Genomic DNA, 26,325 nt, shown 5'->3' with positions numbered 1-26,325 from the left:
ACCTCCATCAACTGAAAATTCAAACAATTCTTCAGTTTCAACATTTTCTTGACAGAGAACCAGCAACTTTATTAAATTCCTTCCAGCATTTATTAACGATTCTGTCAAGAACTGTAGTATTGATGTTAGGTGACTAATTTTGAACCTCACACCTTCATTTTTAAGCCTGACCTACTGAGGCTGCACTGACTGTGCTTGTTCTTATTAATAAACATCAAAGTGGCAACATGTACTTTATAAATGTTTGTAGACTGAATGTCACAATCCACACATGCCTCTTAACAAGTCAAAATTTTGGATTTTGACTTGGTAAGAGCTATGTGTGGGTTGTAGCATTCATTCTGCAAACATTTGTATGAAGTATGTGTTGCCACTTTGATGTTTATTATTAAGAACAGGCACAGTCAATGCAGCCTCAGTAGGCCAAGCTTGAAAATACATCTGTAAGGTTGGAAACTATTCCTTTAAAATAAGTAATGCAACTGTAGGCAGAATTACTAATAAACACTTTAAGGAATTCAAGAAATGCTGTCAGCCATTTCATTATCTGAATAAACTCATGCTTAAGGAATAGCAGAGACCACTTCAACTAGAGTAGTGCAAGGTGTTAGATTCATGTATGGATAAATTTTGCTTTATTTTACAAACTACACTCCAGTTAGGCTCGGAAATGAGACCAGAAAAAAATAAATACACGATATAAACAAATACTGATGCACATGATTAAATTTGCAACTTACTTAACATATAAACAACAGTCATCATTTAACTTACTAAGTTAATTCATTTCACAACTAATAATGCTCCAAGTAAACTTTAATTTGATCTTCTAATTCTCAATGCATCATTTTAGTATTTGGATGGAAATGTGAAGAATTATGCTGTATTATTATTGAAGTCTACTTTTAAGCTCTGGTTAGAGCTGGTCAACTATAGTAAATGAAGCTCATCATGCCACACTACCCTATTCACTTCTGCATAACTACTGCAACCTACACTCACTTAAACTGTATTACGAAGGTCACACTTTAGCCTCCTGCACAGATTCTCCCCCTCCCCTCCACCCACTCACGCACAAATGCAGACACTTGCACACGTGACCAGATGACTATTCCTTGTGGCCTCAGAATATCTCCGTATCAACCAGAACCCTCTTTCAGTAAAGTCAAGTGATAACACAGTTTCCTCTTTAATTCAATTCAATTTCTCTTCATTAATTATCCAATCTACCAATCTAATCTCCAGCATTCTCCTCTAGTACTACATTTAAAAATCATCATATTCTGCTCTTGTCTACGCAGTTTATTATCCACGTTTTGCTTGCTTACGTAGATGCACTTCAGACAAATACTATTAGGATAGACATCCTAATACTTGAATTTGTATTCAAACAAATTCTTATTTTTTTGATATGTTTTCCTTGTTACTGCTACTTTGCATTTTCTATATTTTCTTGATTGGCCATCACAAGTTATTTTTCTGCCCAAATAGTAAACCTCATCTATTACTTATAGTGTCTTATTTCCAAATATAATCTCCCCCCCCCCCCCCAGCATCACCTGATTTAATTCATCTACATTTCATTTATCATTATTTTAATTTTGTTGACACTTGTGTTACACTTTTTTATCGTGATACTACCTATTCCATTTTAAGTGATTTTCTGTTTCTTACCATCTCTGACAGAACTAAAACGTCATCGGCACATCTTGAAGTTCTTATCATCACTTGTATCTGAACATCAATTAATTTTCCAATTCTCCTTTACAGCTTGTTCTGTGTACAGATTGTACAATGTGGAGAACATGACACAACTCTGCCTTGTTCTCTTCTGAATAATTGCCCCAATCTGATGTTCTTTGCTTCTGAGAGTTTCAGTTTGCTTTATTTCCAGCTTGTATATAACCTTTCACTCCCTGTATTTTATCCCTGCTACCTTCAGAATTTCACAGTGTATTCCACACTATATTCTCAAAAGCTTTCTCTAAATATACAAATGTAGGGTTGCTTACTTCTGTCCATATTCTGTGGTAGCTCACACTGCCTTACATGTTCCTATGTTTCTATGAAACCTGAACTAATCTTCCTAGTGGTCAGGTTCTACCAGTCTCCTGAAATTTTTATCTTAGCTGTGGAAAAGGGCAAAGCCATGGTTGTGTGGAACACAAAGGATTACATTCAAAAGATGTAGAGTTAGCTATCTGATTCAGCGTATCGCAGGCTCAATGCTGACTCAACGACCAAGGTTGAGAAAGAGATTACCAGCCTCTTGAAGACTAACAAGAATCTTAACTCTTAATGTATTGCTCCCCTTTGATTATACGGACTTCTGAAGATCATAAGCAGGTAACAACAACAAATCTCATTACTTTCTGATTACATCTCATAAGTACCCAGTATTTCTAGTCAAAGGCATCTCAGTCTGACAGCACCAACTCCAAAGGGAGGTCTATGCTGGGCAATGGGGCAGCATGCTTCTGCAAGTGGGCACCACAAGATTTTGCCTTAACCACACCAGGACTACTGTTGGTTCTAAGTATACAACTATGGACTTAGCACATTCTTACTGATTGAGCAAAATCCCCACAATATCAGGGTCTAAGAACTGTAGGGAATGTCATTTAGAATGGGCAATGTGCTTTGTTTTGAACAGATGGCTTATGTACATTTAAGCATGGGCAGCATTTTTTTTCTTTAATTAGTAGAGGGTCAGCCATATTTGCAACACCCTGGACGGGCTACCCTGGATGAAACATTGGAAATTTTTGCAATCCAAATGACTCAGCTGCAAGCAGACAATGCATATTTGTCTGATGAAATCAAGAATGCGGAACGAAACACAACTTTGTGCACAGCATGCAGAGAAGAGGAAGATGGAATCGGACGAGTGGTTAGCTGAAAACAGGCTTCTGCTGGAAAGGAATATGAGGATGTTGGACAGGCTTTAAAGAAAGAAAAAGGGTACAACTTGCACAGGAGTAAAAAGTAAGGAAGAAGTAGTCAAAAGAGTAAGTATTATTGATGCACAAAGTACTAATGTTGTAGAATTTAAGGGTAGTGATGTAGAATTACCAGGTCCAAGATCTTGTTTCTGGGGAGTTTGAATCATCTACATGCTGGACAAAGTAAGTGTGTGCTGGATGAAGTAAGTGTGGGCTGTACTGAAGTAAATAAGTGTGCAGATAGTAACATGGGTGACAGTAGTGCACTAGTATCTGCCACAATGGATGGTAATGGGTGTTGTTTAGAGGCCATGAAGTCTGAGCCGGAAGTACATGTGTCTATCTTCTTTGTGACAAGCAGAGTGGAATTGCAGGAGCTAATTTTATTCTAGATACAGCAGGGGATGCACAAGAAGCTGTTGATAAGATTGACATTGTTGCAGATATTGCGGGTATGGAATGAAGTGGCACAGATACATTTATTTAAAAGGTTATGGTAATGCGAGTGCTAGATCACAGGCTTCCAGAGTGGTAGAAAGCACAGGTTGCTGGTGCAGAGGGAAGCTGCTTACAACACAGCTGCACTTCATTGTGCGTGATGGGTGTAATGCAGGTAAAGGGTACAGTGTAACCAAAACATTAGTCTTTCTGTTTAAGTATCATGCTAAAGCTCACCTTCATCAACGTACAGGAGAAGTCAGGGGAACATTGTTCCACCTGGAGGAAGCTATCACCAGTGAAATACTGTTTCAAGGTTTGTTTATCTTGATGGACAAGACTGTTAGCTGCAGACAATAACACTTAGAAGCCTTTTTTAAGTCACTTGGTACAGTGCTGCAAGGCACCAGGAAGTAGCTTTAGGTGAGCAATGGTACAAGAAAGTCTAGCATTGTGAAAAGAATTCCATCTGTTATTAGCTTTACAATGAGGGAAATAAGTGGAACTACCTGTCAGCATATTGTAGGTGGTTGTACCGTACACAAGTTTTCTGCAAGCATAGCATTAGGGGTGTGCTTTCTAGGAAAATGTGAGAGGAACTGTTGTTGCAGAAATAGAGTTCTGAAAGATGTGCCAAAACAACAGGCTAAGAAACCACTGGATAGACTAACAGAAATGCTGGCCATAAAGGATCAGTCCGATGGGTTGTTTTGGAGAGGAGACCAGACATTGAGGTCATCAGTCTCATCGGATTAGGGAAGGACAGGGAAGGATGTCGGCCGTGCCCTTTCAAAGGAACCATCCCGGCATTTGCCTGGAGCGATTTAGGGAAATCATGGAAAACCTAAATCAGGATGGCCGGACGCGGGATAAAGGATCAATGGAGTTGGACTATGTGCTGTTGAAAACGACTTGTTAAGAGATAACAGAATTTTCCAGTATTACATTCAGCTTGTTCTGTATCTGTTGGCAATTGTATTAGAGGGTTCATCATTTCAGGTGAACATTTGCTGTGACTGACGGTGAGCCGGTACAGCTCGCTATTTATTTATTTATTTTTTTTTTTTTAAAAACCACCCGCCTTCTCAATATTCCCCATGGTGTCAATATCGAGATCGGATTGGAGTCTCTGGCCATCACATATCTTTTGGGAGTTGGCTTCCCACACACTGGGAGGTGGACAGAAGGAGGAAGAAGAAGCTTGCTGTGAGTTAACTCAGAACTGTGTGTGAGGAGTGTCGTCGGTGTTGGAGGGCAAGTCCGCTTTGTCAGTGGGCACTGCAGAAGCTGTTGGTTGGGGACAGAACACCGTGGGCTCAAAGATCCTAGTGTGCAGGGCCAGTGTTTTCCCGATGGTGATATCGTGTGGTCATGCAAGGGCTGAAAAGTGATTTCCTGGTTCTGCCCTTGGATTCCAACGAAGAATTACGGCAAGTTTGGTGTATGAACCTAACATCATAATTCTAAAGTGGTGCACGTAGGTGGCGCATATATCAGACTTATGAGTGGTGTAAGCTTTGCTTTGGTACTGCAGTCTCCAGTTAGAGCGCATCTTGGGAGGCTAACATTGATATCGGCATTGTCATCTGTTTAGCTGCTTTAAACTAAATAACTGTTTGGACCGAAGGTGGAATCAATTGAAGGACCGAATCATTGCTTGTCTTATAGCATAAAAAGGTGATGGATCTGATGCTAACAACTACTGCCCAATCTCACTTCTGACACCTTTATCCAAAATTCTTCAAAAAGTAATGTACTCAAGAGTAGCATCACATGTTTGTAAACATGAAGTACTAACAGAATGTCAATTTGGTTTTCAGAAAGGCTTTTCAACAGAAAATGCTATATGTGCGTTCACTGATCAAATATTAAAAGCGATGAATAACCAAATATCACCCATTGGGATATTTTGTTATCTCTAAAAGGCTTTTGATTGTGTGAATAACGAAATTCTTCTAGATAAGCTTAAGTATTGTGGTATGAGGGGGGCAGTGCACAAATGGTTTAATTCATACTTAACCAGAATAATGCAGAAGGTTGAAATTAACGGTACAGATAGTCTGCAAAAAGCAGCAGAGTCCTCTAACTGAGGAGGTATCAAGAATGGTGTCCCACTGGGTTCAGTCTTGGGTCCTTTATTGTTCTTAATATATATCAACGATTTGTGACTCTGTATTCATGAAGACACAAAGCTAGTTGTTTTTGCTGAAGATACAAGTATAGTAATCACACCCAAGAAATTTGGTAGAAAATCCAAAGAAATTCTGGTCGTATGTAAAGTACACAAGCGGCAAGACGCAGTCAATACCTACGCTGCGCTGTGCCGATGGTACTGTTATCGACGACTGTGCCGCTAAAGCGGAGTTATTGAACGCAGTTTTCCGAAATTCCTTCACCAGGGAAGACGAATGGAATATTCCAGAATTTGAAACACGAACAGCTGCTAGCATGAGTTTCTTAGAAGTAGATACCTTAGGGGTTGCGAAGCAACTCAAATCGCTTGATACGGGCAAGTCTTCAGGTCCAGATTGTATACCGATTAGGTTCCTTTCAGATTACGCTGATACTATAGCTCCCTACTTAGCACTCATATACAACCGCTCGCTCACCGATAGATCTGTACCTACAGATTGGAAAATTGCGCAGGTCGCACCAGTGTTCAAGAAGGGTAGTAGGAGTAATCCATTTAACTACAGACCTATATCATTGACGTCGGTTTGCAGTAGGGTTTTGGAGCATATACTGTATTCAAACATTATGAATCACCTCGAAGAGAACGATCTATTGACACGTAATCAGCATGGCTTCAGAAAACATCGCTCTTGTGCAACGCAGCTAGCTCTTTATTCGCACGAAGTAATGGCCGCTATCGACAGGGGATCTCAAGTTGATTCCGTATTTCTAGATTTCCGGAAAGCTTTTGACACCGTTCCTCACAAGCGACTTCTAATCAAGCTGCGGAGCTATGGGGTATCGTCTCAGTTGTGCGACTGGATTCGTGATTTCCTGTCAGGAAGGTCGCAGTTCGTAGTAATAGACGGCAAATCATCGAGTAAAACTGAAGTGATATCAGGTGTTCCCCAGGGAAGCGTCCTGGGACCTCTACTGTTCCTGATCTATATAAATGACCTGGGTGACAATCTGAGCAGTTCTCTTAGACTGTTTGCAGATGATGCTGTAATTTACCGTCTAGTAAGGTCATCCGAAGACCAGTATCAGCTGCAAAGCGATTTAGAAAAGATTGCTGTATGGTGTGTCAGGTGGCAGTTGACGCTAAATAACGAAAAGTGTGAGATGATCCACATGAGTTCCAAAAGAACTCCGTTGGAATTCGATTACTCGATAAATAGTACAATTCTCAAGGCTGTCAATTCAACTAAGTACCTGGGTGTTAAAATTACGAACAACTTCAGTTGGAAGGACCACATAGATAATATTGTCGGGAAGGCGAGCCAAAGGTTGCGTTTCATTGGCAGGACACTTAGAAGATGCAACAAGTCCACTAAAGAGACAGCTTACACTACACTCGTTCGTCCTCTGTTAGAATATTGCTGCGCGGTGTGGGATCCTTATCAGGTGGGATTGACGGAGGACATCGAGAGGGTGCAAAGAAGGGCAGCTCGTTTTGTATTATCGCGTTATAGAGGAGAGAGTGTGGCAGATATGATACACGAGTTGGGATGGAAGTCATTACAGCATAGACGTTTTTCGTCGCGGTGAGAGCTTTTTACGAAATTTCAGTCACCAACTTTCTCTTCCGAATGCGAAAATATTTTGTTGAGCCCAACCTACATAGGTAGGAATGATCATCAAAATAAAATAAGAGAAATCAGAGCTCGAACAGAAAGGTTTAGGTGTTCGTTTTTCCCGCTCGCTGTTCGGGAGTGGAATAGTAGAGAGATAGTATGATTGTGGTTCGATGAACCCTCTGCCAAGCCCTTAAATGTGAATTGCAGAGTAGTCATGTAGAAGAAAGAATCAGGTGAAGAAATTTGCAAATAAAGTCTTTCAGAAAATTATTAAGTGGTTCTTTGCAATTATTTTATACAATTATGTACAGTAAATGGCATAAAACCATTGATAAATAGAGGCTATGAACGGAAGTCTGTTGCTAAGGCAGAATACTCAAAATTTCTGGGTGTGTGCATTGATGAGAAATTGAATTGGAAGAAACATATCGATGATCTGCTGAAACGGTTATGTTCAGCTACTTTTGCTATTAGCGTTATTGCAAATTTTGGTGATAAACATATCAGTAAAGTAGCCTACTATGCCTATTTTCATTCACTGCTTCCATATGGCATCATATTTTGGGGCAATTCGTAATTAAGAGAGAAAGTATTCATTGCACAAAAGTGTGTAATCAGAATAATAGCTGGAGCCCACCCAAGATCACTTTGCAGACATTTATCTAAGGAACTCAGGACATTCACAGTACCTTCGCAATACATATATTCACTTACGAAACTTGTCATTAGTAACCCTTCCCAATTCAAAAGTAACGGCAAGGTGCACAGCTACAACACTAGAAGAAAGGATGATATACACTATTCTGGAACTAAATCTCACTTTGGCACAGAAAGGGGTGAATTATGCTGCCACAAAAAAATCTTTGGTCATTTGCCAAATAGTATTAAAAGTCTGACACATAGCCAATCAACATTTAAAAGCAAATTAAAATAATTTCTGAATGACAACTCCTTCTACTCAGTAGATTAATTCTTAGATATGACTTAGTAACTGTTTTTTAAAAAACCTTAATTAATCAATTAATTAATTCTTTTTTGTAAAGAGAACTTATGTTAAACTAACATGTGCAACATCAGTACGAAATATCATATTCATGATATATGGAACAAGGATCAATGCATGTATGTATGTATGTATTTATGTAAGGAATCTAAGCTGGCCCCAGCATGTTAAACTCTGTTATCTACAGTTATAATGAGTAACTGATACTCTGGTAGTGTCTACGAGTGAATTTTGGAAGGTACTGTTAAGTGTTTGTAGTAAGGGAAAAATTGACTGTGGAGCTTTTCAGTCAGACGTGTATGAATCGTGTTAATTTGCTGTTCACTTCTAATGGTATTTTACAGTTCTACTTGTCGTGGTGAAATTGCTAATAGTACTTTCATAATTTAGTTTGGGATGTCATTCTGTGGTTTGGTGTGGTCCTCCCAAGAGTTTAAAGTCTCAAATATTTTCTTACTGCCTTGCTGAGGTTGTCTTGCAAACAGTTGTTGATTTGTCTCTTATCTACCCAACCATACTGCTGTCTGGTGCAGTGCGATATAGTCAAAGTGTTCAGTAGTACTGCATCTACTCCCTCACCCATTTTAAGATTTGTGGGTCACATCCACATCGACGTATATTCCCAGTAAGCAATTTGTGTAAGTTGGTTGCACCCTGTTAACGTTTTGTACATTGTACAAAATCTTTCCCATACCGCATGTGATCCTGATGGAGAGCACAGTGCACAACAGCGCGTGACCATGAGGAGATCAAAAGACATGTATTGTATATTTTTTTAATGGATGTAATCACTAAGATTAAGAGTTGATTTCTGTTTTTCTTTTATTTATTTGAGAGGAAAGGATTACATACCTGGTTCATTATAATGTCTATGCTTAATTATTTGTCATAATTCATTGGGTGTAGTATGAATCACATGTAGGGAAGTTTATGGTGTAAAGTGTTTAAAGGAAAGTAAAATATTTTGTGATACAGTGCACATCGTAGTGGCTACGGCGTTTGAATGTAAGTTCACAATAATCAGATTTTATTCCATTTAAGTTGTTCCAATTAAAAATTTTGTGGTCAATATTGTATTGCCTTTAGACGTCACAGGTGATATCTACAAAAATTTTGGTATTGCCATGTGGCATTAGAACCAAGTATTTAACCTCGCATTATGCAATTTCTATTTTTTCCTTTGCTTGGAAAGGGATTTTGAGTTTTAAGCATTGTAAATTGATTCTGAGAGCTTTTCTTTAGTCTTTCAAAATAATATTTCCGGACCTTTCATTAACAAACTATATTGAGGATCTTGTTGTTCATGATAACGAATGTTCACTAAGTTAATAAAGTTGTAAGATTTTAAAGGTAAAGAAAACCTTCTATTAGATAAATGTTGCCTGTCCATGTCCCCGACAACTTCCACATATTCAAAGCATTGGCCTTCAGGCATTGTCTGATGTTTTCCTCGGCATTTACCCCTGCTAACGCCTGCGGGGCCATGCCAAATGGTAGCCGAGCATGACTGCAATCATTTGTAACCTGGGTAGGGGGCATTATAGGGCACCCTTTCTCTAAATTCTATTAAAGCTTTTAAGTACTTGTTTCATCAGGACTTGGTTAGTAATAACAAATTTGTTGGGTACCCGTTATATTAGGATTTGGCTATTATTAAAATTTTACATACTTGTTTTATTAGGAGTTTTTATTCTTTTCAGGTTATAAGCTGATATGGAAGCACGACATTGTCCAGGTCTAGTGCTACTGAAGCGCGAACAGTTAGAATACAAAGCGCATACGCGCAGAAAGACAGGCAAGGCAGGCATGCCTGCCTGAATTACTGATACAGGTAAAGGCGTCCTTGGAAAACCTGGTGGTAATTTCTCCACAATTCATCGGTGTTGTAGGAGATGCCTTTAGTTTTGCTTTTACTTTATTGTCCTCTTTGAATTAGCAGGTTGAGTTTTTTGAGAATATTGCATCAACTGCTAAAGAGCTTGCACTTCTTCAAGCACAACTAGCACTTTGGAAGTGGAACAATACAGATTTGAGTGAGATTCAGCTTACTAAAGAGCAAGTGTAGGAGGCACAGCAATTTCAGGATCAGTTTTTTGCGTTGAGGGCGATGTCGAATCTATTGGATGTTGAGCAGGCTACAAATGAGAGAGGGCAACACGATTCAGTTGTGCAGGGCATACAGGAATCGATAATACAAGGGGAAAGTAGATTGTCAGTATGCATGCATTCAAGTTTTGCTAACTGGCCTCACCCCATGGGAATCTTGCTAAAGGGAATAAATAGATTATCAATGGAATTGATTACGGAAATTAAACAGTTGTTGTGGTTTTCTGTCAAATTCGAACTCCATGCTGATACCTTGAAGTTGCCCCACGATCAGGTTGTCCAACTACTATACTCAATTAGTGATGGGACCCTCAGTCAAGTTATTGCTTAAATTTTGCAGGAAGGAAATGTGTCGAGGGAACTACATAAGCAGGTAATTGCTAAGGTGTCCCCTCATTTATTGCATAACTTACAACATAAGCATTATTGGTGGGTACAGAGGGACAATGAGCCCTTCACTAAATTCGTCGAAAGTGTGCAAATGTCCATCCTAGCTCTGGAGCTACAGGTGTCAGAAACACACGTGGTCAAAATCATTTTGGGGGGAATTAGACCTGAAGATAAGTTGCGGATGACGTTTACCAAGAAACCTACCACCTTGGGCAAACTTAGTGTATTAGTATCAGATATTGGGAAGCTGTCATATGCAGATAGTCAGTGGGTGAGCTCTCAAATTAGCCATCGACAACTGAATTGTCGTTTACTCCAGAGTGAAGTGGTGCAACCAATAATTTCCAAGCCAAAAGTATGTTTTTGTTGTCGCCAGGAAGGTCACCCTGTGCGTCACTGCCCATATGCTCGGAAGAAGGAAAATAACAGTTGATGGTGAAGGAGGGTACAAATATGCAGGTTAGGATTCTGAAGCATTTTTGCTGAATACTGGAAGCTATGGGCACTTAGCTGCCTTTTGTGTGTGCCCACCTGAACCACAAATCTGTCTATGCTCTCCTGGATTCGGGTAGTGCCTTATCAGCAGTGGACTATCAGTGGTTTTTGGAATTTTGCACATTATGTCGCTTAGGTCCCCTGTGTAAGTCATCCTGAGTTTGTCGCTCAGTCAACGGACAAAAGTTGGAGATAGTGGGGGAGTGTGTGGTTAGTGTGGGCATAGGAAATTTTACTTGGCCGTTTCAATTCTTGGTGGTCAGGAAATTGGCTGTGGATATACTTCTGGACTGTGATTTTATGGCTAAGGCCAGGTTAGTGTTGGCTGTCCTAGAACTTGTTCTATTTTTCAAATTCCGGCCTGAAGAGTGCATTGCTTTTTGTTCATGTCAGGTGTCAGTTCCGATTTATTTCATGAGTGGTAGCACAGAGAACTATGATAGGAGTCATCTTGATAATCAGCACAGGGAGTCATTCTTGCAGGTTTTAGAGCATTTTCCAGAAATGCTGACCAACAAGTTAGGAATGACAAGCCAAATACAATACAGGATTAGGCTGAAGAATGACATACCAGTTCGACAACCTCCTTATCCATTGTCAGCCCCGAAGATGAAGAGTTTGCATGGGTTAATAGAGGGAATGCTAAGGGAAGGGATTATATGACCTCTGACCTCTCTGTATGCATGTCCCATGTTCTTGGTCCCTAATTCTAATGAGGGAGAATTTCAGCCTGTAGTCGATTACCGTCTGGTCAACGAAATGGTAATTTTGGAGTTGGTTCCCCTGCCAGACATCCACAATTGTTTTCGTGGTTTCCTGGGGCAAGGTACTTTACCATTTTGGACCTCAATTAGGCGTATTACCAGATCCCACTTGTTGAAGATTCCAAGCACATAACTGCCTTCTGCACCAATTGGAATCTTTTTGAATTCAATCAGGTGCCATTTGGAGTGTGAACAGGTGCAGCGGTTTTGTCCCGGTTGTTGGACAATGTGCTTGGAGGCCACAAATTTAAATACGTCTCTAACTACATGGATGACATTGTGGTTTGTAGTCGTACTTTCCACGAGCATTTGGAGATGGTATTGAGTAGACTGAGGTGGGCTGGCCTTACTGTTAAGCCATTCAAGGTCACCTTGGGTCGTAGTCAGATTTCTTTCTTGGGGCACCTGGTCTCTGGGGAGGTGTTCGCATTGACCAAGAGTGAACGAAAGATTCGTGAAGAATAATAAGAAGGGAATGGCATGATTCATGGGGATGGCAAACTACTTTCGTAAGTTCAGGCTGAAGTTTGCTCAGTTGGCTGCTCCTTTGAACAAACTATGTAAGAAGGGGGCAAAATTTATTTGGGATGAGAATCACCAGATTTCATTCAAGGCCATTAAGCTGGCCTTGAGTAACCCTCCTGTGATGGCCATTCCAAATTTCGATCTGCTGTTTATTGTGAAGACTGAAGCCTCTACTTGTGGGATTGTGGCGGGTTAGTGCTTTTCACATTGTAAAAGTTTAAAATTTATTTGGAATACCGCAAGTTTTTGATTGAAAGGGATAATCAGGCTCTTAGCTGGGTGCTGGCCCACCCGCATACGACTGGTCAGACAACCAGGTGGGCTATTAGGATATCTGCCTTCCGTTTTAATGTAAAGCATACAAGGGGAACCAATAACCAGGTGGCAGATGCCTTAAGTCATATGTTTGAGAGTGAGGCCGTGCCAGATCATCAGGCTGGAGTAGGTGCCATTTTATCAGAGGTCCCAGAATTGGAAGGTGAGCAATGTGTTACGAAAATTAAATATAGGTAAATTGCGCGTAAGCAGGTAACCGGATATGCCCTATGTAAGGGGTTGGTTTGCTGTTGTGGCCTGGATGCCGATGGTTTACACATATATTTCTCTAGTGAACTGGTGGAGCTGGTGCTTCACTACTCCCACCACACTCTTGTTGGTGGCCAATTAAGTGCGAATAAGACCACTGCAAATATTAAGAGGCAGCTCTATTGACACAGTTTATATAAAGATGTCCAGCATATGGTTAGCGAGTGTGAAATTTGCAAGCAAGCGAAACCAGACTCGGGCCCTTCCAGGGAGCTCCTCCAATCCACTAGAGAAAGTTACCTTATGGACAAGTGGTTCATTGATCATATTGGACCCCTGCCTCATAGTCAACAAGGTAACCAGTATGTTCTACATCTACATCTACATCCATACTCTGCAAGCCACCCAACAGTGTGTGGCGGAGGGCACTTTACGTGCCACTTTCATTACCTCCCTTTTCTGTTCCAGTCGCGTATGGTTCGCGGGAAGAACGACTGTCTGAAAGCCTCCGTGCACGCTCGAATCTCTCTAATTTTACATTCGTGATCTCCAAGGGAGGTATAAGTAGAGGGAAGCAGTATATTCGATACCTCATCCAGAAACGCACCCTCTCGAAACCTGGCGAGCAAGCTACACCGCGATGCCGAGCACCTCTCTTGCAGAGTCTGCCGCTTGAGTTTGCTAAACATCTCTGTAACACTATCTCGGTTACCAAATAACCCTGTGACGAAACGCGCCGCTCTTCTTTGGATCTTCTCTATCTCCTCCGTCAACCCGATCTGGTACGGATCCCTCACTGATGAGCAATACTCAAGTATCGGTCGAACAAGTGTTTTGTAAGCCACCTCCTTTGTTGATGGACCACATTTTCTAAGGACTCTCCCAACGAATCTCAACCTGGTACCCGCCTTACCAACAATTAATTTTATATGATCATTCCATTTCAAATCGTTCCGCACGCATACTCCCAGATATTTAACAGAAGTAACTGCTACCAGTGTTTGTTCCGCTATCATATAATCATACAATAAAGGATCCTTCTTTCTATGTATTCGCAATACATTACATTTGTCAATGTTAAGAGTCAGTTGTCACTCCCTACACCAAGTGCCTATCCGCTGCAAATCTTCCTGCATTTTGCTACAATTTTCTAATGCTGCAACTTCTCTGTATACTACAGAATCATCCGCGAAAAGCCGCATGGAACTTCCGACACTATCTACTAGGTCATTTATACATATTGTGAAAAGCAATGGTCCCACAACACTCCCCTGTGGAACGCCAGAGGTTACTTTAACGTCTGTAGACGTCTCTCCATTGATAACAACACGCTGTGCTCTGTTTGCTAAAAACTCTTCAATCCAGCCACACAGCTGGTCTGATATTCTGCAAGCTCTTACTTTGTTTATCAGGCGACAGTGCGGAACTGTATCGAACGCCTTCCGGAAGTCTAGGAAAATAGCATCTACCTGGGAGCCTGTATCTAATATTTTCTGGGTCTCATGAACAAATAAAGTGAGGTGGGTCTCACACGATCGCTGTTTCCGGAATCCATGTTGATTCCTACAGAGTAGTTTCTGGGTTTCCAAAAACGACATGATACTCGAGCAAAAAACATGTTCTAAAATTCTACAACAGATCGATGTCAGAGATATAGGTCTATAGTTTTGCGCATCTGCTCGATGACCTTTTTTGAAGACTACCTGTGCTCTTTTCCAATCATTTGGAACCTTCCGTTCCTCTAGAGACTTGCGGTACATGGCTGTTAGAAGGGGGCCAAGTTCTTTTGCATACTCCGTGCAGAATCGAATTGGTATTCCGTCAGGTCCAGTGGACTTTCCTCTGTTGAGTGATTTCAGTTGCTTTTCTATTCCTTGGACACTTATTTCGATGTCAGCCATTTTTTCATATGTGGGAGGATTTAGAGAAGGAACTGCAGTGCGGTCTTCCTCTGTGAAACAGCTTTGGAAAAAGGTGTTTAGTATTTCAGCTTTACGCATGTTTCAAAGCCATCATCATCCCGGAGTGTCTGGATATGCTGTTTCGAGCCACTTACTGATTTAAAGTAAGACCAGAACTTCCTAGGATTTTCTGTCAAGTCGGTACATAGAATTTTACTTTCAAATTCACTGAACGCATAGCCCTCCTTATGCTAACTTTGACATCGTTTAGGTTCTGTTTGTCTGAGAGGTTTTGGCTGCGTTTGAACTTGCAGTGAAGCTCTCTTTGCTTCCGCAGTAGTTTCCTAACTTTGTTGTTGAACCACAGTGGGTTTTTCCCATCCCTCACAGTTTTACTTGGCATGTACCTGTCTAAAACGCATTTTACATTTGCCTTAAACTTTTTCCATAAACACTCAACACTGTCAGTGTCGGAACAGAAATTTTCGTTTTGATCTGTTAGGTAGTCTGAAATCTGCCTTCTATTACTCTTGCTAAATAGATAAACCTTCCTCCCTTTTTTATATTCCTATTAACTTCCTTATTCAGGGATGCTGCAACGGCCTTATGATCGCTGATTCCCTGTTCTGCACTTACAGAGTCGAAAAGTTCGGGTCTGTTTGTTATGAGTAGGTCCAAGATGTTATCTCCACGAGTCGGTTCTCTGTTCAATTGCTCGAGGTAATTTTCGGATAATACACTCAGTATAATGTCACTCGATGCTCTGTCCCTACCACCCGTCCTAAACATCTGAGTATCCCAGTCTATATCTGGTAAATTGAAATCTCCACCTAAGACTATAATATGCTGAGAAAATTTATGTGAAATGTACTCCAAATTTTCTCTCTGTTGTTCTGCCACTAATGCTGCAGATGGTGAGCTCTGATTTCATCCCGCTAGCGAGACTGGCAGTCTTCACCAAATCAGATAGCCGCCGGAAGCCAGAGAGGATTTCCTCCGATCCATAGCGACATACATCATTGGTGCCGACATGAGCGACCACCTGCAGATGGGTGCACCCTGTACCCTTCATGGCAACTGGAAGGACCCTTTCCACATCTGGAATGACTCCCCCCGGTATGCACACAGAGTGCAAATTGGTTTTCTTCCCCTCTCTTGCTGCCATATCCCTAAGGGGCCCCATTACGCGCCTGACATTGGAGCTCCCAACTACCAGTAAGCCCACCCTCTGCGACTGCCCGGATCTTGCAGACTGAGGGGCAACCTCTGGAACAGGACAAGCAGACATCTCTGGCCGAAGATCAGTATCAGCCAGAGACAGAGCCTGAAACCGGTTCATCAGACAAACTGGAGAGGCCTTCCGTTCAGCCCTCTGGAATGTCTTTCACCCCCTGCCACACCTCAAGACGACCTCCCACTCTACCACAGGTGAGGGATCAGCCTCAATGTGGGCAGTATCCGGGGTAGCCACAGTTGTAGTCCGATCGGGGGATGCGTGGGACAAGCTGGCCATCCCCAACAAACCCCCATCCGGACCCCCATAGTGATGCCCATTGGCAACAGCCTCAAGCTGTGTGACCAAAGCCAACACTGCCTGAAGCTGGGAACGAAGGGATGCCAACTCAGCCTCCATCCGAACACAGCAGTTGCAGTCCCTATCCATGCTAAAATCTGTTGTTCAAAGAATGTCTGAATTAATCTACAGAGAGCACAAACAATTCGACACAAAATTTAAACGGTTATTAAAATACATGAATGCCTAGTAAATGCAGTAATTCTGCTACTTGCGCACTGCTGACACACTGCTTGGCGGCGGAAGGAGACTATGCGATTTTACACTATTCATGTACTAAAAACGCGATGCTACAACTCTCAAGTACTATAATACGCCCAAAATTTATGAATTAAACACTGCAAGTGCTGGTGGCAGTCGATGTGTTTTCACGTTTTTTATGGCTTATTCCAACCAGTAGTGTCACAGCTACGACTACCATTCGTCACTTATCGGGAATTATTTTAATATTTGGACCAGTGAAGACCCTAGTTATTGATAATGTTCCAGCCTTTGTTTCCAAGCAGTTCATGACATTTTGTTTTGAACAGGCCATTTTCCATATCACCAGAACTCGCTACTAACCTCAGCCTTCATTTGCGGAATGTGTAAAAAGGAATTTAAAAGCTGCCTTAAATGCGTTTCACAGCAGTTCTCACACCAAGTGGGATAATTCACTGGGATGGCTAAACTTTACGTTTAACATGGCTCAGCATGAGTCGGTAAAGGCATGTCCACCTTCCTTGGTCTTAAGGTACCAGGTGAACTCCACTCTGTCCAATCTGTGGTTGATTAACGATCTCCTCCCAGAGCACACTGATGCTGATGTTATTCAGTGGAGTTGGAAGCGGGCACAGTGTAATATTCAGCGAGACCATCAGAGTCTGGCACAGCGGTATAATAAGGGCAGGAAGGAATTTAATTGCAAACCTGGGGATATGGTGTTCATCTGCAACACGGGCCTACCTCAGAAGGGTGGTGCAGATTATATTGGTAAGTTGGCACCCCGTTTCTTGGAGCCTTATGAGGATCTACGGGTGGCCAGTCTGGCGAATTTACTGGTCAAGCATTTAAGAGCACGGGCGGATGATGCAGGTTCATGCTAGCCAGATTCGGCAGAGTCAGTAAGTTTCTGTTTTAGTCGGGGAGGTTGAGTTTGAACGGCTTGCTATTTCAATCTCTTTGTTTTTTGAAACCACCCGCCTTCTCAGTTCTTGCCATGATGTCAATGTCAAAATCGGATTGAAGTTTCTGGTCATTGCATATCTTCTGCAAGTTGGCTTGCCATGTGCTGCAAGGTGGAGAGAAGGAGGAAGAAGGGGCTTGCTGTGAGTTAGCTCAAGACTGTGTGTGAGGAGCAACGTCGGTGTTCGAGGGCAAATCCACTTGGTCAGTGGGCCCTGAAGAAGCTGTCGGTTGGGGCGGAATGCTGTGGGCTCAAAGATATTAGTGTGGAGAGCCGGTGTTTTCCAGATGACGATTATTGTGTGGTCATTCAAGGGCTGAAAACTGATTTCCTGGTTCTGCCATTGGATTGCGACGAAGAGTTATGGCAAGATTTGTGTATGAACTGACATAAGAATTATAATATGGTGCATGTTGGTGGCACGTATATCAGACTTGTGAGTGGTGTAAGCTTTGCTTTGGTACTGCAGTCTCCACTTAGAGTGCTGCTTGGGAGGACAGCATTGATATCAGCATTGTCATCTATTTAGCTGCTTTAAACTAAATGACTGTTTTAGACCGAAGGTGAAACCAAGCGAAGGACCGAATCATTGCTTGTATTATTAAGGAACCAAAGTTGGCACCAGCATGTTAAACTCTGTTACCTACAGTTATAACATGTAATTGACACTGGTAGTGTCCACAAGTGAACTTTGGAGGTACTGTTAAGTATTTGTAGTAAGGGAAAGATTGACTGTAGAGCTTTTCAGTCAGATGGTTATGAATTGCATTAATTGCAGTTCACTTCTAATGGTATTTTACAGTTCTACTTGTTGTGGCGAAATCGCCAATAGTACTTTCATAATTTAGCTTCAGATGTCATTCTGTGGTTTGTGTGGCCCTCCCAAGAGTTTAAAGTCCCAAATATTTTCTTACTGCTTTGCTGAGGTTGTCTTGCAAACAGTTGTTGATTTGTTTCTTGTCTACCCCACCGTACTGCTATTTGGTGTGGTGCGGTATAGTCGAAGTGTTCAGCAGTACCGCATCCACTCCCTCACCCGTTTTAAAATTTGTGAGTCGCATCCACATCGACATATAATCCCAGTATGCAATTTGTGCAAGTTGGTTGCACCCTGTTAACATTTTGTACATTGTACAAAATCTTTCCCATGCCGCATGTGATCCTGAAGGAGAGCACAGTGCACAACAGTGCATGACCAGGAGGAAATCAAAAGACATGTATTGCATATTTCTTTAACAGATGTAATTACTGACATTAAGAGTTGATTTGTGGTTTATTTATTTATTTGAAAGTAATAATTATAGCATCTATGCTTAATTATTTGTCCTAATTCATTGGGTGTAGTATGAATCCCATATAGGGAGGTTTATGGTGTAAAGTGTTTAAAAGAAAGGAAAATATTTTGTGATACAGCGCACATCGTAGTGGCTATGGGGTTTGAGTGTATGTTGACAGTAATCAAATTTTTTTGCATTTAAGTCGTTTCAATTAAAACTTTTGTGATCAATATTTTGTTGCCTTTAGATATCACAGGTGATATCTACGAAAATTTTGGTGTTGCCATGTTGTGTTAGAATCTTTTATTTAACCTTGCATTATGCAATTTGTATTTTTTTTCCTTTGCTTGGAAAGGGATTTTGTGTTTTAAGCACTGTAAATTGATTCTGAGAACTGTTCTTTGATCTGTGGAAATAATACTTCAGAAAGTTTCATTAACAAACTATATTGAGGATCTTGTTGTTCACGGTAATGAATGTTCACTTACTATTTTAAAATCAAGTTAATAATGTTGTAAAATTTTGAAGGTAAGAAAAAAAGGCATTTATTACAGCAATGGTGTTTGCCCATACCCCCCACAACTTCCAAATATTCAAAGCATTGGCCTTCGGGTGTTATCTAGCGTTTTCCCTGGTATCTATCACAGCTAATGCCTGCAGGGCCACATCAGATGGTAAAATGTTTTTCTCACAGATTATGATGTAAGTAGATTCTTTAATTGCATTATAATGCACCAATGGGATTAATAACATTGTCCTTAAGTGATTTTTTTGTGTGTTACGTAATAAGGAATGTAAATGATTTACAGCATGTCGAAGATTTGCCAATGGTTACATGAGATTGTCCAAAGTGAAAGGGAAATTTGTTAACATTACTTGTTAGCTCATACTGTCAGGACGCAAGGTTTCAGAAACGGTTTTCCAACCAGGGGGAAGGTAGGTCGTAGCCCTCCTTAGTCGCAATCTAGCTTTTTCAGGAGTGGTTCTAAGTGCCTTTAATGTTCTAAGGAAATCCCTCCTTGACTTCAGGCATTGCAACTGCAGCTAATACCCATACAGGGGATGGATTCTCTGCTTCTCCACTGTCATTCTTTCCTCATTTACAACAATTTTTCTTTGATCTGGGGTAGTGCTGTTCCTGTGAGTTGGTAAAGCCTTTCCAATGGACAGGATTTCAAGCAACCTGTTATGATTCTTTAGGTGTCACTGAGAGCTATGTCCATCTGTTTGCATTTGTTGAATTATACCAAACAAGACATGCATACTCTGCCACAGAACAGCTTATCGCCACTGCAGAAGTTCACAGTTTCAGACTGACTACCCCTCTGCAATCTCGCTAGTTTCCATAGAAGATTGTTTCTGGTGGAAAGTTTTGACCTGCAGTTCATGAACTACTTCTTGAAAGTAAGAGATCAATGAAGAGAACTCCTAGATATTTTGAGGTCTCACACTGGTACAGTCTGACACGTAACCACATGATCTTTAATTTGCAATTAGGCTCTCTGTTTCACATATGAAAAGCACATACTTGCGTCTCTGAGATATTTGGTTTTAGTAGGTTTGTGTTGGAAAATTGTATATGAGCATTTCTGACGATTTCTTCACCAATTCAAACTCGTGCAGTCAATGAACCTTTTGGTTTAAAGCGACCAGTATCTACCTGAGAGGGGAGCTGTGTAGTGCCACAACCATTTTTGGTCACAAATGAATAAGATAGTGACACTGCAGTGGTTGTGCTACTAAAGGGCCACAGAAGCTGGCAAGAAAAAAAAGGTGAGCTAAGCACCATTATGTTAAAGACAGTAAAACCCTAGCTGATTTCCACATAGGAGGCCTAAGCAGGGCCAGCAACTTAGTGTTGTCAATACAGCAGAATGATGGAGCCACATCCAAACTATGGCTTTTTCTGGTGCATGTGGTTGGAAGTGGTGCTATGGCAATACAAGTAGACATGAAACACGCATAAACACCCATCATTTCCAGCCAAAGGCATCTCAGTCTGATAGCATCAACTATGAAGGGTATGTTACATCAGGTAACTGGACAACATGGTTCTGCAAGCAGCTACCACAAGATTTGGCCTCCACCAATGATGGTTTTATTATTGGTTCTAAGTCCATCACCACAGGCTTAAGTGTTTCCAGGTCTGGGCTCTCTCCAGACACTATCAGCCCTTGCAGCCAGCAGCTCAAGACCAAGGCAGCACAACTGCTCAGCTATATATACCTGAGTAGTGCACTGATGCTGTACACCTATTCTAACAAGGATGGACACCACTGCTGAGGGCTGACTTCTGCTACAAGAAACGTGGCAGGAAACGGGTGTCTACCAGCATGTTTTACCATAAACTGCAGCCATACAGAGACAGTACTCATGCTGCCATGAACTTCCATGCATCAGCTTCCCTGCCCAGCCGCTGGTTTCAAGCTGGCCACTAGCCACCTGTTGCATCTGTCCCGCTGTGTTTACTACTGTTAGCATATGCCGGAGGGAGAGGGGTTGCAAAGTGTTGCTATGAGAGTTGTAGATTGTTTGCTCAAAAATCATATGACTAATAATGATGTTTCCTTGACCAAACATTGGTCATAATTCTGACAACAACCCACAGCTTCAACTCAATCCTGCTACAAGAGAGGTCATACCCCTAGACTTCTAAAGCCCTTTTGCCTTACACAGGAAGTATTACAACAGGATTACTCATATTCTCTGGAAACATGGTGTGGAATAAATTTTTTGACTACCATGTAAGAGGGAACCTTTACAATCTGTAAAGGGCAATCCTTATTTAAGGTGGCAGACTGCCACTTTTCATGTTGTTGTGACATGGCATACAGAGTTCAAACCATCAAGGATGTGGAGAACTATGTACTGAGTATAAGTGTCACACACTATTACAACAGCCTACCAATTTGCTATTGCAGAACACTGCCTTGGTTTCCATCATCCTATAAGGTCATTGGTCCCTAAGCCAACACAATACTTAATCTAACTTAAACTAAGTTATGCTATGGACAACACACACACCCATGTCCGAGGGAGGACTCAAACCTTCACTGGGAGGAGGGGAGGGAGGGAAGGGGGGAGGATTACCAAGTGATCTTATAAATAGAGACAAGGGATTCTGCTTAAATTTTGCATGTAATCCTGCACTCCCCCCTCATCAGACAACAAAGGGACAGAGTTAATGCCACTTGCGTATACGCACACGCACACACACACACACACACACACACACACACACACACACACACACACACGCACACACACACACACACACACACAGCTCTCCTTCTAGCTACACAAAATAACAATTGTTCGAGCCTTGTAAAAACTAAATCACTTACATTCTTTAATTACTTCAATGATGTCACCTTCCTGGAATGACAACTCGTCTAAATCCTGTGCTGAATAATCATACATTGCTTTTACTTGCTTCTTGGGTTTGGCTGGTGGTTTTGGCTTCCCCCCACCAGGGACAGGCTTAACTGAGGCTCTCTTCTGGCTACAAGAAATGACAAACAGTTTTCCAGTGTCAAATTTCTTGAAACAATACATCTGCATTGTTTTGAGGTCATCCTCATTAACTACATAACTTTCATATGACAAGTTCTTTATTAATAAATTCTGCATTGAATGTTATATCACTTTTGCAACTAAATATATATTACACATGTAACTAAACACGTAAGTATAAATAAATCAACACACACTATTCAAAATCATATTGCACTCAAAAGTAACTTCTTTTCCAGAGTAATAGATTTTATGAATGAAGAATAAGTTAACTGTCAGTGGAAACAACATACAAATTTAAAAAAGAAAGTGAAGGGTGACAACAGATCTTGGCATCATGAAAGGCTGCTGCAACTGCACACCAGTAACCATGAAAACTGCCCTGGAGATTTATGATAAAAAAATTAAGGAAAGAGGGATATGCAGAATCATTTTCGGAAGGCTGGTAGGGTCGTTGCTCAGGCCCTCTAGCCAAGGCAGATATTGCAAGATACAATTAAATAGAAATTAACAATGGATAAGGAACAAGTCTTTAGCAAAAAAGTACTGCACTACAGTCCAATTAAAATTACTTAACAGTTGACAGCTCATGCATTGGAGCTGGTTTCCTGTAACCAGAGCACTCACCATCACATCCGAACCATCTGCCATTGCCAAACTGCCACAACAATTGGTCAGTTCACTTCCAGTTCCTTATTCGCATCCCGAATCATGGCTCTGCCACTTTTATTTCAGATTTCATCACATATGATAACCACACGCACACGAGCACACACACACGTCCATGTGCACACAACCATGTTAATGTATTAAAAACAAAGATTCCAAGACTTACCAAGCGGGAAAGCGCCGGCAGACAGGCACATGAACAAAACACACAAACACACACACAGAATTACTAGCTTTCGCAACCGATGGTTGCTTCTTCAGGAAGGAGAGGGAAAGACGAAAGGATGTGGGTTTTAAGGGAGAGGGTAAGGAGTCATTCCAATCCCGGGAGTGGAAAGACTTCCCTTAGGGGAAAAAAAGGACAGGTGTACACTCGCGCACACACACACACACACACACACACACACACACACACACACATATCCATCCGCACATATGTGCGGATGGATATATGTGTGTGTGTGTGTGTGTGTGTGTGTGTGTGTGTGTGTGTGCGCACGAAAGCTAGTAATTCTGTGTGTGTGTTTGTGTGTTTTGTTCATGTGCCTGTCTGCCGGTGCTTTCCCGCTTGGTAAGTCTTGGAATCTTTGTTTTTAATATATTTTTCCCATGTGGCAGTTTCTTTCTATTTTATTTACAACCATGTTAATGAAATACTCATGTTCATACAGAGCACTAACCAAACTCTACTGGGTACTTCTGCAATTCAGCGTCACATATACAGTTATCATAACCACAGAGGCTGGCTTACGTCAGATAAGCTTCGCATAACATTGCATGAAGCCAATTCATCATTGTGACTGGATCACCAAAGTTATTCCTACGTAGCCCAGAACTGTGGCCTAATGCAATGGTCAATCTATAAGACTGATGTATGGAATGTCATAGATTCAAAACTCACCAAATGTAGTGATTTTCTTTTCTTTTCTAAATGTAATCAAAAGAGTTCGATAATTGTTTTCATTCAATTAATTGGTTTAAACATATTTTTTTATTTCTAATACTTTTTCATGTCATTTTCATCATTATATTGACTTCTTTATTTGCTCTTATTTTTCTTTCTATCATTCTTTTTTCATTCAGAATCTGCTTGTGTCCCCTATAATCCACATCCAAGAGCAGCCAAAGAGGATTGCTCATTGATTGGTAACATGGCAGCTCATGTAGCCAGTGCAACGATAGTTTCAGGCAACCATGAAAGCAAGAAATTACAGTTAGCTTTCAGTGCTGAAACTGAATTTTTTGTCTTGAGTATGCTCTTACAGGTTAGCTTTAATCGCCAGAAACAAAGCGATCATGGTTTTAGTTCTGCTGCTGCTTGTTGACTACAGTTTCTTTGGATACATCGCACATCATGAGGTTCTGGTTAGTTTACAACACTAATAATGGAGAGCTACAAAATGCATCATCTGCCGCTGTTTGGTCATCAATCACTTAAAATCAGTGGTCAACAAAGTATCTCACACTTCTGACATACCTCACTGCTGCCACTTCCAACAATGCTCCGCAATTACACTTTAACAGCATTTATGAAATGATCCTCCATGTTTGTTTGTCACCTGAAACTGAAAAGTAGCTGGCTACTGATGTGGCAGCACTGTAGCAGCAAGTGACAGATGTCAACTACCATGAAACTTGAATTCGTCTATTATGATAAATATGTTGGGATATGTTCACAGAAACACTTTGACACAGCTTCTTGATACGGTATGGAAATCACAAGACACTGAAAGTGTTACAAGAGCAGTGGTGATTCTAGACTACACAACAGTCATCCAAAGTACATCAGGATTGACAAGGTAAGTGTACACGATACGCACATTTTTCTTAACAGGATACCATTCACGAGCTGGGAACAAGTACCTGAATCATTCACCTACAAGAGACAATGACCAACACACTGGTTCCCATTTCATCCTGCACCACATCTGGAAAAACTTTCCCACGTTTCAAAGCCACCAAAGATCGATTGACAGTGACAGTGATGGATGCTGTGAACAGCTGCTGATGGTAAATTGAAACCTCCTTCAGTTTATCACTCAAAAATTCCAAGAACTTTAAAGCATACATCTTAGCTCGGTTGCTGTGATTTGGAAGTCGAATGCTGGAGCCTGGATGACAGCTTTTGTCTTTGAGGACCAGCTTGGTCATAACATTATTACAAATTACAACAAATCCAGTTTCAAGTCATGCTATTGCTCGGCAATTCACCAGGTCATCATCCTGTTACTTTAATTAATTTTGACTCATGTGAAAGTTGTGTTTTATCACTGAATACATCTAGATTGCTTCAACTGATGGACCAGGGAGTCATTAGAACCATTAAAGCTAACTGCACGAGACAGCCATTTGCACATCTTCATGAAGCTATGAGGGAAAAAAAAAAAATTGCTCTCCGTTAAAGACATCTGGAAGAAATTCACAGTTTTAGATGTGATGAGAATTATTGGACAATCTTGGAAACAAATTGTACAAAAAATTTTCAATGGAATCTGGAAAAAAAACTATGTCTTTTTTTTCCACTGCTGAAACCTAGAAGGAATTTTCAACAGATACTGGTAAAATTGATAATATGAATGAAGAAGTTGTTGATCTTGCCAGACAATTAAATATAGAGGAGGATGGGGATGATGTTCAAGAACTGATGGACTCACACCATCAGAAGCTGCCAGCTATCACTCGGTCCCATCTATTGCCTGAAGCCCAGTGTATTACTGTATAAGTAGTTTTTTTTTTTTTTTTTTTTTTTTTTTTTTTTTTTTTTTTTTTTTTTTTTTTTTTGAAGCGCTTACTACACTACAGTAACATATACATGGGTGGAAAAAAAATCACGACACCAAGAAGGAAATGGGAGACAAAAAAGTTGGAAGTCATGTTTCTAGATCTCAAAGACAATTCTTATTCAGATTTCACACCAGATGCGTAAGAGTGGTGTGAGAATGCACATCAGGTTCGCTTTAAATACATGCTGTAACAAGCATGAGCATTAGTTATCTTTGAGATTGGACGTGGTGACCTGATGTAAGTCAAGAACGCCTTTAAGGTGACAAAGATGCCACTATCAACACTTCACTGAGTTTGAATGAGGTTATGTAACAGGGCTATTAGAAGCTGTATGATTTTTCTGCAAATAATGCAAAAAAGACTTGGCCAAGAATGTAGCTACTGTACACGACTGCCAGCAGCAATGGTCACAATAATGTATGTTCACAAGAAGACTGGGCTCCAAGTGGCCACATGGCACTGGCCACAAGGCCCTGGCCACATGGCACTACCGAGAGGGTCGACCG

At 41.0% G+C, this 26,325-nt stretch overlaps 1 protein-coding gene across 1 annotated transcript in view; it reads right to left on the bottom strand.

The window, feature by feature from the left end:
- LOC126271956 (unconventional myosin-Ie-like) overlaps window positions 1-26,325 on the bottom strand; it is a 379,140-nt gene that overhangs the window by 4,384 nt on the left and 348,431 nt on the right. Inside the window, exons 23-24 of the mRNA XM_049974395.1 lie at window positions 22,198-22,355; window positions 1-11 (exon numbers count right to left, since the gene is read on the bottom strand). The exon at window positions 1-11 is cut by the window's left edge and continues 4,384 nt beyond it. Of these exons, the coding sequence (XP_049830352.1) occupies window positions 1-11; window positions 22,198-22,355 (169 nt within the window). The remainder of the gene's footprint in view (window positions 12-22,197; window positions 22,356-26,325) is intronic.

The sequence above is a fragment of the Schistocerca gregaria genome, chromosome 5 (genome assembly GCF_023897955.1).
Source record: "Schistocerca gregaria isolate iqSchGreg1 chromosome 5, iqSchGreg1.2, whole genome shotgun sequence".
NCBI classification, from domain to species: Eukaryota; Metazoa; Arthropoda; class Insecta; order Orthoptera; family Acrididae; genus Schistocerca; species Schistocerca gregaria.
Note: the sequence above shows the minus strand (reverse complement) of the source record. Positions and strands in the feature narration are given on the sequence as shown.